Source organism: Amphiprion ocellaris, chromosome 14 (genome assembly GCF_022539595.1).
Source record: "Amphiprion ocellaris isolate individual 3 ecotype Okinawa chromosome 14, ASM2253959v1, whole genome shotgun sequence".
NCBI classification, from domain to species: Eukaryota; Metazoa; Chordata; class Actinopteri; family Pomacentridae; genus Amphiprion; species Amphiprion ocellaris.
Genome location: NC_072779.1, coordinates 13,462,856 through 13,482,355, shown reverse-complemented (window position 1 = coordinate 13,482,355; position 19,500 = coordinate 13,462,856). Strand labels below are relative to the sequence as shown.

The 19,500-nt window shown below is 37.2% G+C and overlaps 2 protein-coding genes across 7 annotated transcripts in view; one reads left to right on the top strand and one right to left on the bottom strand.

The window, feature by feature from the left end:
• Positions 1-101: 101 nt before the first annotated feature.
• The window catches only part of LOC111567116 (adhesion G-protein coupled receptor G2), a 34,061-nt gene continuing 14,662 nt past the window's right edge, over positions 102-19,500 (bottom strand). The window contains exons 30-33 of one of the 6 annotated variants that reach the window (XM_055017211.1): positions 5,069-19,430; positions 4,067-4,167; positions 3,191-3,332; positions 102-2,215 (exon numbers count right to left, since the gene is read on the bottom strand). In XM_055017211.1, the coding sequence (XP_054873186.1) occupies positions 19,327-19,430 (104 nt within the window). In that variant the 3' untranslated portion in view covers positions 102-2,215; positions 3,191-3,332; positions 4,067-4,167; positions 5,069-19,326. The remainder of the gene's footprint in view (positions 2,216-3,190; positions 3,333-4,066; positions 4,168-5,068; positions 19,431-19,500) is intronic. The other 5 variants (XM_055017210.1, XM_055017213.1, XM_055017214.1 and 2 more) reach the window with 5 other exon arrangements.
• sms (spermine synthase) lies at positions 7,098-18,426 on the top strand. The gene is made up of 11 exons (XM_055017215.1): positions 7,098-7,258; positions 8,431-8,551; positions 9,370-9,457; positions 11,940-12,004; positions 12,114-12,289; positions 13,412-13,568; positions 13,710-13,797; positions 14,157-14,271; positions 14,365-14,444; positions 16,201-16,316; positions 17,261-18,426. Exons 1-11 carry the CDS (start codon positions 7,213-7,215, stop codon positions 17,289-17,291), a joined length of 1,083 nt encoding a protein of 360 aa, XP_054873190.1. The 5' UTR covers positions 7,098-7,212; the 3' UTR covers positions 17,292-18,426.

Genomic DNA, 19,500 nt, shown 5'->3' with positions numbered 1-19,500 from the left:
GGTAGAACGGCTCTGAAGTATCTTGTACTTGTCTTATCTGGAACAATCTAACAGCCTAAACTGTTAACAGCGGTGTAAAGAAGCAAACACACAGGCATAGATTAGGACTCAAACTAGATTTATTTTAGAAAACAAATCAGCTTAGAGGCATTTGTTCACACATGTGGCTGAATAGGAGGCCGTCCAATCAGATTCGAGGTCTTCACTCTGTAGGTTGGTTGTTTGGTGAGACTCTTGGACCTCCATCAGCTGACGTGGATGTTTGATGGTCTTCTTCTCTAGTGCCAGATGATTCATCCATGAATTCAGCAGCTACAGACTGAAATGAAGCTCATGCTGCCGTTATTGAATTCCTGTTCCAGATCAAATGTTCAGAGCTCACCTTGAATGCAGCCGTCTGCTGTCTGATAGTTTTTCTCATTGTAGTCTTCAATAAAGTCTTTTTCCTCATGTCAGGATGTGGTGAGACTCTTTCTCAGTCTCTGCAGACGTCCCTCATTGTGCATCTCCAGAGAAGAAACAGAAAAACTGGTCACTGCTTCAGCATCACAAACGCTCTCCAGCATTGAGAGTGTTTTAGGAATTCATTCATTGTGTTGTGAACTTTGAAGGAGCAGAAACTTTACAGCTGCCAAAGATATGAGCTCCAATTCTGGATGTTTTAGGAAATGAAGTTCATCAAATGAACACTTGATTTTTGCTGATAACTCTCATTAAATTACTGAAGAAATCCAACATAAAAACCTGTAAACTCTCAGGCAGCTTTTGTTAAAGTTTGTCTATAATTCTATCATCATGTTCTGGAACCAGGACTCTGCAGAAGTTCCTTCAATCAGATACTTGTGTGTTTCTATTTAAGGCCTCAGGTTTGAACGTACAGCAGAGGATTAGAAAGGAGTGATTTTAATGTTTAAATCAGTCCAGTAAATGTTTGGCGTGAAAATTATTAAAATTTTGATTTAGATAGATTTGTGTCAAATAATATTGTAGAGTCTCACTTAAATATATCCAAATGAGTTCAGTGTATTTACATTTTATAGAATATTTGATTTCTTAATCTCAATACTGTAGGGTCTGACCCTAAATATTATAATAATGATGTCAATTTAAATAATATTTTAGTGCAGAGTCATAAACTTTAATCAGCTAAACTTACATAATAAATATCACTGTACAATCTTAACCTGAACATTCATATTATTGAGGTAAATTTACATAAATCATGATATTCTAGAGTCTTAACTGGAATATTTCTAACATTAATCTTTTTGTATTGTGCTGATAAACAACAATAACCCGACTTTCAGATAATATTTGTTGTCTGTGATTGTGAGACTAAATTCCTCCACATTCTGGAACTGGACTGCATTTCCCAAAATGGAAACATGGACAGAATTTAACACTCATGTATCCATGGCAACGCTAACGTTTCTGCTTCTTACCAAAGTTCACAACACAAGTAAAGATTTTAATGTAAAACTTCAGGGATGACTGCTAACCATAAGTATTCTGATCAATACTTCATGATCAATATCAGGACAGATGTTACAACTCCAGCTGTTGCATTAGACTGCAGTTATTCACAGAGAAATTAAAACATCACATTCCTCATAAAAACTAGATGGGACTTTTATTAAATAAAGTGTTGGTGAATAAACAGTGTAAAAAGTGCAAAGCAGCTCCATTAAATCAGGAGATGTGAGACTTCCACAGCATGGATCACCATCTGCTGTGTTGATTCATAGCTGAATGTCAGAATGAACTGAGCTAGAAAAGCTGCTTTGAGCTGCAACATTACGGTCTGACAATCCAACACCATCACAGTTTTCATCTGGTTGTTTTGCTTCAACATGCTGTGAAGTTCAGTTTTTACCTGAATCAATACAGAGATTCTATTTTCAACCAAGACTGGAATAAAAATTAGAATGTTATGAGGTTATTAATGCAACTAAATCCTTTCAGATGGAAGGATTTACTTCTAAGTTCTAATTCAAGTTTCAGTTGGAGCACATTGCATTCACAAAGAAAAACAGCGAAACCTTCATAGCAACATTTAATAAACCTAAAGCTTCCCTGTTGGCTCATTGGTGGAGTTTGTTACTGAGCATCTGAACCTTAAATCCAGTGAGACGACCATCTTCAGTCGAGGCCAGTCAGAGAACTTCAAGACCTTCCATCAGCTGGACCAGATGTGGCATCATCTCCCTCTGAACATCTGGATGACAGGAGAAAAGACAGAAATCAAACACAGATCACAGAAATACAATTTATTCACTTTCATCATTTTATAAAAGTAGCATGAACTTTATTAAAACTTGACAACATCAGTAATGAAAGTAAATGTTTTTATCTCGTGTTGAAGCTAAATTTAAAGTCAATTTTAATGACAGTTTATCCTGAGAGGAGTGAGAATGGAGCTTTTCTTTCCTTTTTAGAATATTCCCTCAAAATATTCTGTTTATTATTGGCTTTAGAAGCATTTTTCTTTACTTATTTATTTTTAGATACCTCAGACTGATGCACTTTGCTGGTTTGCAGATAATTTCATGTACAATGACAATAAAGATCTTCTATTATAACATATTTTGCTAAAACAAGAACTGCAAACCTTCTCAACCATCTCTCAGGCTGCAAAATTCCAACTGCGACCAAGAATTATCTGATGTAGTTATTATTATAATCTTTACTGAACCAGCCCTGGAATTAATAAAAATCTGTATATGGATATGATTTTCTCTGATGGGACCACTATGGAAGCCGTAGTAATTATTAACTATCCTTTGAAGGGAAAGATTAGGTCTTCTTCAGGTGGATAAAAAAAATGCTCTCCCTTAAAAAAAAAATGCATACAATAAAGTAAATCTCTTCTGCACTGCACACATACTACACTTTTGTATAACTCTGGATGTCAGAGTAAAGGCAGACAGATCCACCGATCAGCCACAACATTCTGACCACTGACAGCTGAAGAGAACAACATCCATCATCTTGTTCTAATGCAACGTTCTGCTGGGAAACCTTGACGTTCATGTGGATGTTTGACATGTACCACCACCTAAACACTGCAGGACAAACAACCCCCTAGTCTCCATGGCAACAGCAGTCCTTGATGCCAGCTGCCACCCTCAGCAGGACAAACTAAAACTGCTCAGGAGTGGTCCGAGGAACACGACAGAGCTAAGCTGTTCACCTGGGTTCCACACTCCCCACATCCAGATCTGATTGAGCATCTGTGGGATGGTCCAGGATCAGCCTGGTCTAGGTAGGACCCACCCTGCAACCCACAGGACCCACAGAATCCACAGGACATCCCCAGAGGTTCTGATGAACCACTGGGTCAGAGGAGTTTTAGCAGCATAAAGGGACCAACACAGTATTAGTCAGGTGGTCAGAATGTTGTACTGTTATATTGTCATGCTGATTATATGATCAGTAAATGTTACCATCAATTATAACGTCCACATTGATCAGGAAAAAAACAACTATCAGTTCATTCAGAAACTGTGGGGTTAAACCTAAAAACACAGACCTCAACAGCAGTTTGTTTCAAAGCAGAACACCAGCTGGTTTTCACTAAAGAAGCTTTCAAAGCAACAATTAAATGACAGTTTTGTTCTCATTAAGTTCACAGAGTCAGAGTCAGCCAAAATAATGTACACACACCAGGAAAAGAAAAACTTTAATAAATATTTCATTTGTATCAGTACTTCTATACATATAGATTCCTCTTTCTAAGTTTGATCAAATCACGATAACTCTGTGTCCTGTTGTACGATGTTTTCCCAACAGATGGCGCTACCCTCATGAATGGAGCATCAACAAGTGACGTCTACAACACAACAGAAATGTCTGGAAGCCAGTGGCCACCACTTTGAGCACCTCTTGTAATTGTAGAGGCCAAAGATAACTTTTATTAATCTCGTGATGTCTGAATAAATTTGGTATTGAAATATTTATGCAAGTTTTTCTTTTCCTGATGTGTGTAAACATTATTTTGGCTGACTCTGTATAATGGGTTTCTGACAGGTCACCAGGCAACATCTTTTTATAATAATGACAAACATACCTGCATTCTACAGGAGTGATTTTCCTCATGTGCAGGTAAAGATGTGTGAGGAGCTTAGAGATGACAGGAGCAGGAGTCATCCTCACTAATTCAGCTTCCACCTAGAAACAGAAAGACCACAAACAAACACACTGATATACTCTCAAACGTTCAACCTCACAGCCTCAAAATATCTGTTTAGGAAGTGTTGTGTTTCTAAATTCTGCTGAAAGCATTGACAGACATTCTCTTACAAGGTTGTGTAAAAAGCAGCCTGTCCTCTGAGCTACTGAGAAATCTTCCTGAACAAAGTTTCTACGTGTAAATCAGCTCAACAAAAACTAAAGCCTCAGTCAGAGATAACAGGTATCGCAAATTATAAACAACTTTCTTTGTTAACTCAGACTTTCTGCTTCAACCTCACATAAAAAGGGGCGTTTAACTCGTCAGGTGACTGAAAATGAACGGCTTGTGCAGTTCTAGATCCAAAAGTAGGATGTTTCAACTCATGTTTTACTACAAATACATGCAATAATAAATAAATACAATGGCTGGTTGTTAGTTTATTCACTATTAATGTGATTTTATATACTGGACTGAACTTGAGCAGTAGAAGAGAGAAGGAATTTAATGAAATTATGGAGATTCAGAGAGGTAATGTTGCGCAATGTTAAGTTAAGCGCAGGTTTAATTCAAACCAGCTGAATGTTAAACTTCAGTGCAGCTCAACGGGTTTCAGTTAACCTTAAAGTAAAATAACTTTTTTAAAAGCTAAAATACACAGCAGAGAAATACAGGTTGAGAAGGTCATTCTAATAATGAGGACAGTTGCAGCAGCAACTAACAGGTGTTCAGCGGTAAGTTAGCCACCTGTGTTAATTAGCCCGCTAGCTAACTTAGCCGCTTAGCTAGCTAACGCGTCCGGACCAACTGCTCAAACACGACAAAACACAACTCTTCACAAGTCGCTGACTTAACGTACAACAAAATAACGCTACAGGTTAGAAGTATTTATCTTCTTACCGTGTTTTACTCCAAAAACAAGATCAACAGCAGCCAGAGATGCTACCAGACGTGCTGACCATAGATATACACAGATTAGATCCGCTAGCGCGCTGTCTTCTATATTATCTATGGTCTGACCAATCACTGCTCTCTGGCTCCGCCCTCTGAGAATCTTGTTGTCGTTTGGCTCCACGCTTGCTGATGACCACTTCCGGTCTCAGAAAATGAAAAAACGGACCTTTTTTCGTTTCTGTCTCTTACTGATTTTACTTTCTTGTTATTCTAAATATAAAATGAAAATCAAAGCATTTTTAAAATTTCGTATATCCCTTTTTGATCATTAAAAGGAAAAACGCCTTGTATTTCAATTTTAATTCTTGTATTTCAAAACGAAAATCAAATAACCACTCGTTTTTTGTTTTTCAATACCCTTCAGAACGGAAAATCCAATTACCAGATCCGTACACGGACCGTTACTCCTGTGAGTGTCAAACTAGTTTATAACTGGGTTATTACGGCTGAATTATGGAACCCAAAACTTGCTAACAGGTTTTTAGAGTGTTTTTCCTAAAATATTCTAAAATTACATAAATGGTCACAGCAATAAAGGAAAAGAATTGTTGTATTTTCAACTTTGTAAATCACATGTGATGTATGGCTGTTAAAAATGTATATTATTTGTTTACCAAATTTAAGCTTAACTTCATAATCTTTTATTAAAATCACATTATTTTACTTGTCTGATTCTGTATTGTGTCTATGTAAAAATACAAAGTTATGCATTTGTTTGTGCAACAGAAAAGCTATCAATTAGTAATTCAACTCCAACCAACAACCACATGAAAAAAAAAAAACATTCACTTTGACTGAGCTGGGGTGAACCAAAAGCAAGCAGATAAGAGATAAATATGGATTGTTGTACATGTTGCTTCATGAAATCCAACTTTTGTTTATGTTTTGTTTTGATTCTGGCATGTTAACTATGTCATACTGCACAAATCTAATCAAATCTAAAATAAATGAGTAAACAAATGAATATTGTTGGAAACTTTGACTTTTTACTTTGGTATTCCCCTCTAAAAATGTCAGTGACCTCATCTGGCCAACCGCTGTAAAAATAAATAAAATAAAATAAAATAAAATAAAGGCATATGCATAAATGAATAAATGAATGAATGAATGAATATTGGAAACTGGCTTGTGGCTTTAGTATTCCATCCCAAACATTCTGGTGAACCCATCTGGCCAACCCCTATAAAATAAAATAATGAAATAAAATAAAATAAAATAAAATCAAATAAAATCAAATCAAATCAAATCAAATCAAATCAAATCAAATCAAATCAAATCAAATCAAATCAAATCAAATCAAATCAAATCAAATCAAATCAAATCCATATGCAGATATGAATAGATAAATACATAGATATTGTTGGAAACTTTGACTTTTGGGTTTGGCATTCCACCCCAAAGAATTCTGTCACTTCTGGCCATAAAAATAGGTGAAATAAAATAAATACATATGCATAAATAAATAAATGAAATGGCTTTTGGTTTTAGCATTCCACCCCAAAATTTCAGTGACCTCATCTGGCCGACCCCTATTAAAATAAAATAAAATAAAATAAAATAAAAAAATCTGCATTTGCACAGATAAATAAATAATATTATTGGAAACTTTGGAAACTGGTTCTACTTCATCTGACCAACCCCTACAGCAATTAACAAAATAAAATAAAATAAAGTAGGTGCATAAATAAAAATAAATAAATAAAAAGATAAATAAATATTTTCGAAAACTTTGGCTTTTGGTTTTGGTATTTCATCCCCAAAATTTGAGTGACCTCACCTGGCCAACCCCTATTAAAATAAAATAAAAAAAAATTTGCACATGCAAAAAGCAATAAATAAATAAATAAATAAACGTAAATTAATAAATACATGTTGCAAACTTCCCATCGACAGAACGTGACGTGCTCCGGCTCCTCCTCCCCGCCGTCCCGCAGCCAGTCCTCCCCGGGCTCGCAGCGCCGCAGCCCCGCCTCCCTCGGTGAGTGCAGTGGGTAGTGGTAGCGGCAGCGGTAGCAGGGCCCTCCCTCTGTCTCTGCAGATAAATATTCGCAGCCTGCTATTCCAGGCATGGATGACGGTTGCAGCGAGACATGGCAGTGCGACATTATACCCTCGACTTCAGCCTCTCTACGGCAGGTAAGGAAAGGCGCCGTGAAGTCAGTCGGCTCTGGCAGTTTCAGTCACTGCACCAGGGCTGCATGCTAGCTAGCTGCTTAGCCTGCTAATATCAACCTGCTAGTCTGTATCTGCCCTTCAAAACACTACATTGAGTTGCTCGAAACATGGCTGATAATGGCACGCACATGGACACATATTTGACAAATTGGAGTTCAAAGCCTAAAGTTATTGTCGGTGAATATTTTTTATGTAATTTGTGCTCTCGTGTGTTGTTGTACATGATGTGTTCAGTCCCATTGCTGTGGACAGCGGCTCAATACCTTTTCCTGCTAACAATGTGAATAAAGTATGTTCAATCCAGCGGACAGGACTGGAAGTGGCGCATTTTCCGCCATTTTTGTAGTTTTTTATGTGTTGAACTGTAAATGCGAACAGGGAGCTGATGATGTTCCAGGTGTGGTGCCAAAAGGTGATTGTCTGCCAAAAAATAGTTGTTGGTGCTTGTTAAAGCTTGTGTAAAACGCCTGTGGCTGCTTTTACCTTATTTAAACTGACAATAATATGCAAATACACATAGAGATGATCTCTTTTGCAACCATCCTTATTCCAATATGTGGTTACAAAAAGCAGTACCTATGCTTTTACCTTTAAATGTCAAGATAATCAATGTAATGATAGAATAATGAATGTTAGTATAATTTCATAATGATGTGTTAATAAAAAAAGGACATATATCAGCTTTTCAGTTACATCTAGTGATAAGTGATAGTAGATTTATTCAACATTACATTTAAAGATACAACTTTTTTTTTTTTCAAGGTAAAAATCGTTGCCGAAAATGAAGGCATTAACTTTTAGGTAGTTTTGAAACATAGCTATGCATTACATTTTATAGACTGATCATGTTTTTTTTATGTTAAATCTTAATCTGAAACGTAACTAGTTTTTACACCAATGCATTTAGTTGATGGCTAAAAATAGATGAGGTTTTACTCATTAAAATATCCCACATTACATTAAGACAACCGACTATTAATACAGTTAAAATAGCTGCTTACATGTTCATCCATATGTAATACTATAATGCAAACTCAACAGTAATGAATGTAGTTATATTACACTGTCAGGGTCCATTCTACCTCTGAGATCACAATTGTGTTTTCGTTGTTCCATCCTCTGTGTGTTCCCAGTTGACTCCGCCTCGACAGTTTCTGGTCTGATGTCCATATTTCATGAGCAGGAGCTGACAGAGACTGTTCATGACACAAATGGACATGGATACCTTGCTACATTTGTTGGCAAGAATGGCCGGTAAGAGCAAGTTTTTTTTTTTCTTGTCATTTTTGTTTTTAGACAAACAATCCTAATCTCCTAAAATACCTTTTGGTCACCTAATTTTTTGGTCTGAGAGTAATTCACAACGCATTGTTATCCTAAGTCTCCTAAGTCAGTAAGATCATAAACAGTTAAAACTTGTAGGTAATTTGACTAAATACACAAGCCGTTTGGAAAAATACATTAATAGAGCATCCCAATGACAGTTTGGATTGTGTTCTCATATGCACTAGGTTATCAATTAAGTTCAAATTTATGAAATAATATACGATCTGGCTGTGATATTTGATTAGAAACTTGTATACTGTAGTGATCATGCAAATAAGGATATGAATAATCAATTTACCATGTTCTATGTAAACTTCATTAATAATAGTAAAACTATTTTATGAATTAGCACAAGCAATGCTAATTTGTCCTTTTGGTCTTCTGAAATAGCTTGTCTTTTCCTGCCGGTTTGGAGCTACTTTTAGCCTTTAGCCCCAGATCTATAATTGACTATGTAGTTTTTTTAAAAAAGTTTTTTGTTTGTTTGTTTTTTATCAGTTATTGCCTGCATGAATTTGGGTAGATTTGATAGTGTGACACAGAGGCTGAAAGTAAAAATACACATTTACTGCACATTCTGAACACAAACATGGTCAGCAGAGAGGCAAACTTTAATCCAGCAGTGATGTAATAAATGCTTTTTACTGTGAAAATTTGCTACCATGCATATTAACTAACAAGAAACCAAAAAAAACCAGAAGTGCTGTTGTCACTGTTGCTTTGCGTATGTTTATCTTGCTTCTCAGGGTTGCCATTCTGCGTGTGCACTCCCATGGGTTGGTGACCATTGATCTGCAATGTTATGAAGAGGATAACATTGCACAACTTGACAATGTAAGTGATTACAAATTCCCTTCATCCTGTGCCTAAAAGCTGAAACAGACAGTGAGTGTCCGGGGCAGCATTTCATGTGAAGCTGCCGACTTTTAAGCATGTCAGGGGAGATAATAAAACAATAGTCAGTCATAAAGATTTAATAGCCCTACACAAAAGCAGACCAAACTATAAACAACCCTGTACAGGGTTTCCCGGAGACATAAAAGTTTGTGCCACAAAATATTGCAAGGACATGCTGAACATCTGTGCACAACTTGTCCTTATTGAAGATGCTGTTTGCGTCCGCTTATTCACGTTTTTGGTGAAAACAAGAAGCCTTCACGAAAAGTTGGGACTAGCTTGGATCAGTTCTGCTTTCGGTCCAACCTACCTCAATAACCAATCCCCCAGTTTACTGTAGTCTCACCGATCACGGCAGAGCATCTCTACCTCTGTGTCGCTCAAACTGTGTCAGTGGTTTTTTGTAACCAAGAAAGTTAGCTACCAGTTCAGCATGAAGAATGGCAATAAGAACGGCCTTTTCTCTGGCTTTCTAAATGTGCCAATTCCAATCTCATCTATATCAAGGGTTAAAATGTTAGTCTGAATTTTTTGAAGTGGGGTTTGTCATGGAATATTCTCTGGCGACTGCTCACAAAATTATCCTAAATTATTCCAACACATTTGAGGAGAAGAAAACTAACAGGCTCATTGCACACTACACTAAATACAAAAAATGACATGGTCGTGACAGCAACTGATTAAGGCCACAAGTATAATCCTTTGCCCTTCCCTGCGGGCACCATATTCCCAAGAAGCACTTGATTGTTCCCTCATGCTTGGGAGTTGTTTTGCAGCCTTGCAGGCTTTGTTTACAACTTCATACCATTTCTGCTCAGCCTGTCTTGTGCCCTGAACAATGTGTCCTTGCAGTATCTTCTGAGCCAGCAAACTGATACACGTGGGGCTCACAAAACGGTGTCATCAAAGCTGATAGGGACTACTTCCTTATATGTAATGATTTTGAACCTTGTGAGTATTTACAGTCATTACATTTAGCATATGTGATTATATATTTCTACATGCTTATTAAATGCATGTAAGCATGTGGTTGAAATGGCCTAAATGGCTTTACTCTTGATGATATTTCTCCCACAGGTTGTATGATGTACTTCTCCATAATCGATGTATTCCTACAGTAGATAATGGCCAGTGAACATTATATTGGTCTGCTGAAAGCCACCGTGTTGACAAAAATAATAATTTGCCTTCACAGAGCACAGGTTTGTTATTGTGCAGCTGTGGTGTTTTTGGTTCTGAACTAATGTGTTGCAATAACACAAACAAACTGACCAATCGAGGCAGCGGTGAATCAGCAATTCTTGTGTTAAAATTACTATTTTTGTCACTGGAGTCTGGTGGCTTTGAAGAGAGCAATATATCTGGCTTCAGTTCTTCATTGAACAGGTCAGTCTGACAGCTGTATGAAATATGTTTTGCTGCTGACCCTTTCCAAAGCACTACAATTATTACACATGTAGTACCGAGTATGGATAAGTACCTCATACAAACCCACTTAAAACTCTGAACCAACATTTTAAGAGGACAAGGGAAATTTTGAGGGAGTTGGCATAACCAAAAATGCAGTCATGACCTAAGAAACAAACAAAAAAAAAACCCCAACAACCTCTTCTTATTACATTTCCAGAAAATACAGTCTCTCCTTTTCATTGTTCAGGCCATCAGGTCAGGCTGACCTGGAGACATCGTCATTTGCAGTTGTAAACAACATCTGGTTTCTAAAAGTTACTTATCTCAAACATGAATAGTATCACATACTTCATCATCAATTGAAACCCAAAACCGTCAGTAATCATAGATGGAGGATTCTAACTGACAGAAAGAGCCTTAGGGGGAGGACATCTAAGGACAACTTAGATCTTTTTTCATTAAGCGAAAGATCCTAATACTTCCTCTTCTCTGAGTAATGTTTTGAGTCCAAGTTTCCACCACAGTAGCTTGCCCACGGCTATAATTTCTAGTCATGGAGAAGAGATAAAAACATTTGAAAAAACGTATCACCGGATCCAAAATTAATACACACCACAGCATGCAGGTTGAGTTTTCCATGAAATGACTCTAGAATACCACCAAGGTTATCTCCCGACATTGTTGGACCACATACTGACATATATTAAAACACCTAAACATCAAATATGATTTTGCAGTGCCTTTAAATAGCCTTTTGATCAACATAATGCAGACCAATACTGCCTGACTCCTGGCATCCTGTCTGGAGAACATGCACTTTCATGCTGCTAATTGCTCCAGAACATCCAGTTCCTACATGCACGGTCAAACAACGTAACTGCGACGCTGTTTGCTTCTTATGTTCTGCAGTGTATTCAAGTGCTTCCCCATGAAGTATCCCACAATATGAGGAAGATTTATGTCTTCTTGAGCTGTTGCGATGTTTTTAATCCCTGTTCTTTCTCCACAGCTTTTAAATGCACTGGAAAAGAAGCTAAAAGTTCTCTTAAATGGCAATATTACAAGGATTAAAAAGTACGTACCTGGATGTTCATGGCTTTGGAAAATGCAATCGCAGTATTTTACGCACCTTGCATGCTGCAGTGATACTGTTTAACTGCATTGTCCTCCATTTCCCTTGAAGGTTACCGGCCATCGTGCGAGGAGCAAACGTTGATCGATACTGGCCCACAGCTGATGGCAGACTGATTGAGTATGACATTGACCGGGTGGTGTACGAAGAAGATTCTGCATACCAAAACATAAAAATATTGCACTCACAACAGTATGGAAACATCCTCGTGCTCGATGGAGATGTTAGTAAGTGTATACAACACGACAGTACATGGCATGGAAGAAAATGTCATTATTGTTTGTTTGTTTTTCTGGTGTACAGGTGTAACATAATGTACTAGATTATTCTTGCATCATTGAGTTCAGTGGTTCAGTGCTGTTTTAGCGTCTAAACCAGGGGTGTCAAACATGCGGCCCGCGGACCAAAGCCAGCCTGCCAGAAGGTCCAATCGGGACCGTGGGTCGACTTTGTAAAGTGTAAAAAATAACAGAGAAGACATCAACTGCAAATTGTAAATTTGTAAAAGTGTAAATTTAAATAATTTCTAGACCATGACAAGTTGTTTTGATCATAAAGTAAAATACTAGATTGTTCATTGTTCTTTTGTCATTCTGTCTCATTTTTGTAATATTTTGTCTTGTTTTTGTTGTTTTTTAATCTTTTATCTTTCCATCTATTTGTTGTTTGTCTCATGTTTTTTTCGTTTTGTTTTTTGTTTTGGGTTTCCTTTTTGTCTTATTTTTCATTCATTGTTTTGTGTTGTTTTTGTCAGTTTGTTTTTCTTGTCTCACTTGTGTTGTCTATTTTTTTGTTATTTTGTTTTTCGCTTTTTGTCTCATTTGTGTTGTTTGTCCATTTTTTGTAACTTTGTATCTTTTTTGTCTAATTTTTTGTCTGTTTTTGTTTTGTTTCATGTCATTTGTCTCTTTTGTCATTTTGTGTCTCATTCTTGTAATATTTTGTCGTTTTTGTTGTTTTTTTTGTCTGACTTTTGTCATTTACAGTCATAAAGTATAATACTATTATCATTCAGTTCCAGATGACTAAATGTTTTGTGCCTTTGTGGACACTCTCTGATCTGTACATTGTAATGTATAAATGATAAACTGAGGCATAATGTTGTTGAAATTTAACAAATTTTTCCTAAGAAATGTCAGGTTGTTCATAATGTTTTGTAAAAAGATAATTCCTTTAATGTGAACATTTTCAGAATGTACCTTTTGTTCACTAAAACAAAGGAAAAATTTGGGGTTATTATGCTGTAGTTTAACTGGTCCGGCCCATTTGAGATCATACTGGGCTGAATGTGGCCCCTGAACTAAAATGAGTTTGACACCCCTGCTGTAAACGGTACATTTACCTTGCAGACCTGGCGGAGAGTGACTTTGCCTACACCCAAGCCATCACAGGAAATGGAAAAGAGAATTACGCTGGAAAAGAGGTGCTGATACTGGGAGGAGGTGATGGAGGCATCCTTGCTGAGTTGGTCAAACAAAAGCCAAAGATGATCACCATGGTGGAGATATCCTTTATGGGTTCTGTTCTGCTGTATTGTAGCTTAGTTTTTTTTTCCTAGCATAAAGCAATGCAGTTCATTTTCACACTGTTTTACTATTATTTCTACATCTGCACTTGATTGGTCGTTCCTTAACTGAGCATCTACATTGACCAGAAGGTGATAGACGGGTGCAAAATGTATATGAGAAAAACCTGCGGGAACATCCTTGACAACCTGAAGGGAGACTGTTACCAAGTGAGTTTCTTTACTGAGGCTGTTAACACTAGTTTTCTGATTGAGAGGAATGATAAAACCATATATATAGGACAGAATGAGAGAAGCATTAGAGAGAAAAAAGTAAGTCAGTGAATAAATGTGGAGATTATTATGCATTGCTTTAGTATAGAGTTGTTTTTCTTCATTTTTTGGGTATGTAATATTCCCAAAAAAGCTGCAAGTAAGATGAGAGAGTAGAAGACCAAAATGTTTCAAATATAATTTAACATCATATAGAACAACAGACAATGACAGATGTTTACAGATTTTTTTCTCCTTTCAGGCAAGAGCTAGATAAACGTGCATGTTGAATAATCTCCTTCTGTCCTGGATCACAGATATTTATTGAGGACTGCGTTCCCTTGCTGAAGAAGTACGTCCAGGAAGGAAGGACGTTCGATTATGTAATTAATGACCTCACTGCAATCCCAATATCCACCGCACCAGAAGAAGGTTTCTATCCATCCATCTATCAGTCTATCTATCACGGTGTTACATAAGTGCATTGTTCAACATCTGTCCGGTCCTGTCTGTCTGCTTTCGTAGACTCTACATGGGAGTTCCTGCGTCTCATCTTAGATCTGTCAATACAAGTCCTGCACCCCAGTGGGAAGTATTTCACACAGGTGAGTTAGTAACTGCTTAGTGGAAACGGTTCACATTAGCATTGTGTCAATACAAATTTTTTAGATGAGCGTCGAGATGACTTTGAGGTAAGATAAAGATGTTTTTTAAATTAAAATGTTTTTAATTTTCTGGTAAATATGAACCTTTCCATGCCTTAGACTGATTTAAGCCCAAGTGTCAAGTGTTGTCCCACTTTCAATGACGCGTGAATATCATTGATGATTTTTGAGGGTTTGTGTGCAGTTTCCCCACTTGAAAAAGGATCTTTCATCTACCCAGGTTATGAGCTGGGCTCCACTCATGAGTCAGACAGTTGCTTTCTTTTCTTCCTGTTTTATTTTGCAATGATTGCAAGGTCATGGAATACATGATGGCAACTTAGGTGACAGGTTTAGTTGATAGGGTAAGTTGATAGGGTTAGTTGATAGGGTTAGTTGATAGGGTTAGGTGAAAAACCTTTAAACAAAACACAAAAGAACAATGTTCACAATATTGCATTCGGCAGATAGTAACAGCCGTTCCCCATGTACAATTTCACCTCATTAGTAAATGCAGCTCAATTTATGTTTGTTAACCTCAACATCAAATAACTGAAGCAACAAACCATGGCATGACCAATTTTCAACAAATCCTATGCCGCATATAATTTTACCTGCATTTTAAAGAGTTGATTTTACTCACATTTTAACAAATTTTACTCAACATTTCTATCAGACTTTTAAAACTATTTATATACTTTTTAAATCATATTTTTAAAATTATTTAAAGTGCATAAAGTGACTTTTAAAGTGCATTCCGTTCCAGATCCAATAAATAACAAATAGAATAAAGTGCATAGTACAAACTCACCATTACAAACAGAATGAATTAACTGGTCTTTTAACCTTAGCTGGAAAACCTCTAATTAGCACCAATTAGCCTGCAATCTTATTTTCAACTGAGCAATTACAAACACACAGCAATAAATGGCATACAGATATAAGAAAGTTAACAACCAGCCGCTCGTGACTGACGCAGATCTCCGTGGCTAATGCTAATGCTAACACGTTCTGCAGCGGCTCACATCGGCAGGTTAAACAGTCTCCTAGATCTTTCATGATTCTGCTCTTACCGACTGCTCCCCGGATTTCTGTAGATGAAGCAGTCCTGCACAGTTTGCCGCAGATCCTCACGCTCACAGCCACTTTGTTTGAGGAGCTCATTCATTCTCCTTTCTCCTCCGTGCTGCGTGTGTCCCTTTTTATGCCGCAGGTAGCAAACCTGCAGCCGCAGATTGGTTCCGCCCCAGCTGAGTGTAGCACCTGTGTGAATGCTTCTTCTTTCTATCAGATTTCAGCTTCTTCTTTCTATGAGGTTTCAGCTTCTCCCCGTTTGACTTGACACCAAGAGAAACTGCATTTCCAGAATATCCTGCTGCCTTTATTTGATGCATTTCTTCTTATAACTTGTAATTTGGGCTTGAAATAAAGGTGGAAATAAAGCTATAGGAAGCACGACACAGTCATTTGAATATTGGTTAGAGATAGAATGACTGTCTTATTTGATAGGAAGAATGAAACAGTTTGAAGCGCTAACATTTTGATGTTGTAAAGCTTAGTTTTAAATACACAAACAGGAATATTTCATAGTATGGGAGAGCAGCTAACAAGACGCACTGGAACACACAAGTTCCACTTACAACCTTCCCGTAACAGCAGGAAAAAAAACCAGTAGCAGGTGTGTTTCATGACATTTTTTTCTGCTAACAATCATCAGGGGAACAGTGCGAATCTGACAGAGGCACTGAGTCTGTATGAGGACCAGCTGGAAAAGCTCTCGTGTCCCGTGGGCTTCTGCAAAGAGGTGGTGTGTGTGCCCTCCTACTTGGAGCAGTATCCTTTTATCAGCTGCAAATGATGATGATCAAATGTAGATCACAGACCACAGCACAGCTGACAAAAATAACCACCTTAGAAGTGTTTTTATTGCAGTTTGTAGCTTATTTTAGTAGCTCTGGCTCTTATTTCTAGTGGTAATAATAACCTTGTACTCGACGGGTAATTGCTGTGATCATTACAATATCTGACTACCTGAAGGTGTTTTTTTTTTTTTTTTTGCCTCATCAAGCATTGTTGTTCCATTGTAAGCATTTAGTCACTTCACTTATAACTTTTAGGCAACATACATTTAAGTTTAAGGCATTCAAGATAGTTAAAATACTTTAGAACCAAGTGGAAACAATGGCACTGATCGGATGCAGTCAGTTACATCAGTCGACCCCAGAACTCGTAATTACAACACAAGGAAAAAACTGAGGTAAACACGAGGTAGACAGTATGTTTCAGACATATTCTTACATTTACACGACTTGCAGAAACTGAGTAGTGGAGAAAATGAAACATCTTCTGTGTCTACCATTTAGGAGCTGATAGCAGGTTCTCAGGTGTAATGTTAATATGATGGCTTAGGAGCAGCAACACACAACACTTTCTCCAGCAGTTCACTTCAGAATAACAAAAGTGTTAACGATACAGCAATAAGCCACTTTTAAATTACATTCATCAAGGGACAGGATCACTGTGAATAATCTGTAGTTACACCCATATATTTAACACAACTGATAATTTACCTTCATGATTTATTTCTAATTGGAAAACATTCGTCTCCATAATGTGTTGAATTCATCTAATCTTGACCAACTTGCCATTTGATCTAGATGCAGACTGTGAGAACTAAAAATATTCATCAGATTAATTTGTTCCTACATTCCTAATTTGGGACAAAGCAGTAATCTGTCATGTTTTGTTGTGTGTACTCCTTAACTGTACTGTATCAGATGGGTCTTCTACACAGCATGGAAGAAGTAAAGACATGCAGTTTTCTCTGCTTTAATTCCCAGCAGCTGGAATGTGAATGCTCCTCTCCTTTCTCCTGTAGCCCTAAAAAAGTGTGCTCAGACTGAACGTCCCATGAAAATTAGAGGCAACAAAAAGTTGAGATGAATTCGTTATTATGGGGGATTTAAATTTTAAGAAGGAAATCTTTAATCTAAAACAGTTTCTGAGTCTGAGTTGTTGATACTTGCACAGGCACACTCCTCGTCACGCTTGGCAGCCTGTGTCCAGTATTAGTGAGCTACAGCTGACTGACCACTGGAAGCAACAGCGCTGTAATCAGCTGTTTCATGGACTGCAAAACACTCCGACTTAATTCACCCGTGTTGGTTTGAAATAATCAGCACAAAGAGTCACTTCAAATTCAGTCTGAGCACATCTTAAGGGGAACACTGACAGTTTTATCATCCCCTCTACTATCCCCATTCCACCTCTCTTCCCTCCTGTGTTTTAGTTGTGTTTTTCCATTGTTTGCTACAACTGCTCAGTTGTATTACATTTATGTTACTTGATTTGAAATGTCCATTTGCATGTCCTCTGGAGGAACTGTTAGATGTTGAAACACTGATTTGATACACTGATAATATGGTGTGACTCATCTTACCATAGGCGTGTGTTCTCTTTTTTTTTTCTTTGATCTTGAGTTTTGAGCTCAAATCGTGTGATGCCTAGGCACAGCCTACCTGGACTGAGTCGCTTTTAAGCTTCATAAAGCTTTATTTTTGTTACTGGCACTCAAATTTGATCTGATTCTTTCAGGTTGAATGGAGGCAATATGATCAGGCCCAGAGAGACTGAAGTGTTTGAGTCCAAATGTGTTTTAAAAGGGAAACAATTCCTCCACATTAATGCCACCTTCTGTGCTTGTGCTGTTTTTATGTCATGTTTTATTTGCACCTTTGGTTTCTCCTGATATACTTTAAGTTTTTTAAGACTATATTAGGTGCATGTAAAGGACAGTGAATGTAGCTTGCATATACAGTTCACAGCACATTTGATCGACCCTGTGGGACATTTATTTATTCATTTTAATTTCACCAAATGCTGTTCTGTCCTACTTGAGATAATTTTGTGACCATCTACAATTAAAGTGTGTTGGGGGAAAATGCTTTGGCTGTTTGTCTAATTTGACTGATTTTATTTTTTCACATCCTTTATAGATAGATGAATGAACATGTTTATCCGGGACTTTGTATTTCAAGTGTCAGCCAGTACTATGGTCTTCCAATAATAATAAGCAGGATGTTTGTTTGTTTTTTTTAAAATCTTGCATCAAACATTATAAATAATTGATGGATGTGCGTTTAACAGAAATCAAGTTGCCCCTTAAGATGAACCATTAATTACTGTCAATCAGTAATACCAGCATGCTGACATGCTAAACGCTAGCTCCTATAAACTATGATCATCTACAGGATAATTCCTTCGAACATTTCTGTCGTCAAAACTTTTGCAAAACAAAATACGATATTTGGCCCTTAGTTTCCACTTCGAGGCAATAAAAGGATGTTTTTTCTTTTTTATTTGAGATATTTATGGAGCTCTGTTTTGTAGTTGCAGCCTGTCTGTCAGCTTCCAATAATCTCTCAAAACATGAAGAAATTGCAACACTTGGCTTTAAAAGTGAAAGTCTGTTATTAGAAATGTAGACTTATGTGCAGCATACATTGGGCTTGACCATATTTCTCCTGCTATAATAACATCAGTCTAACATGCTGGACTGGACTTTCACCAGTCATTTGGCTTGTTAAACATCAGTTCATGCAATTTGCTTCTGGCATATAAAAACCTATAAAGATAACATCTCTGTACAACGAATGAAGACTATACAGGTCCACTGTAAAAACAATGAATACAAGGATATAGGTAGAAGGTAAAAAAAAAAAAAAATCAAGCTTCATTTTTATTTTAGGATTGGCGATTCCAAAACATTTAACTAACACAGTACATCCTACAGGCTCATAGAGGATATATACGCCACTAAACATACTGTGATATTGTTTTTGGATCAGGATGGTTGTGAGTTTCTGTACTGGCTGTTGATCTCGTTGAGGACCACGTCCATACTGGGTTGTTCATCTCCTGTGATTACTCTGTCGTCAAACGGGCTCCCTGTTTCACAGAACTACTGTTACTACTTATCTCATATTGATAAGATCTGTGGCAAACTATTTTTAACAAG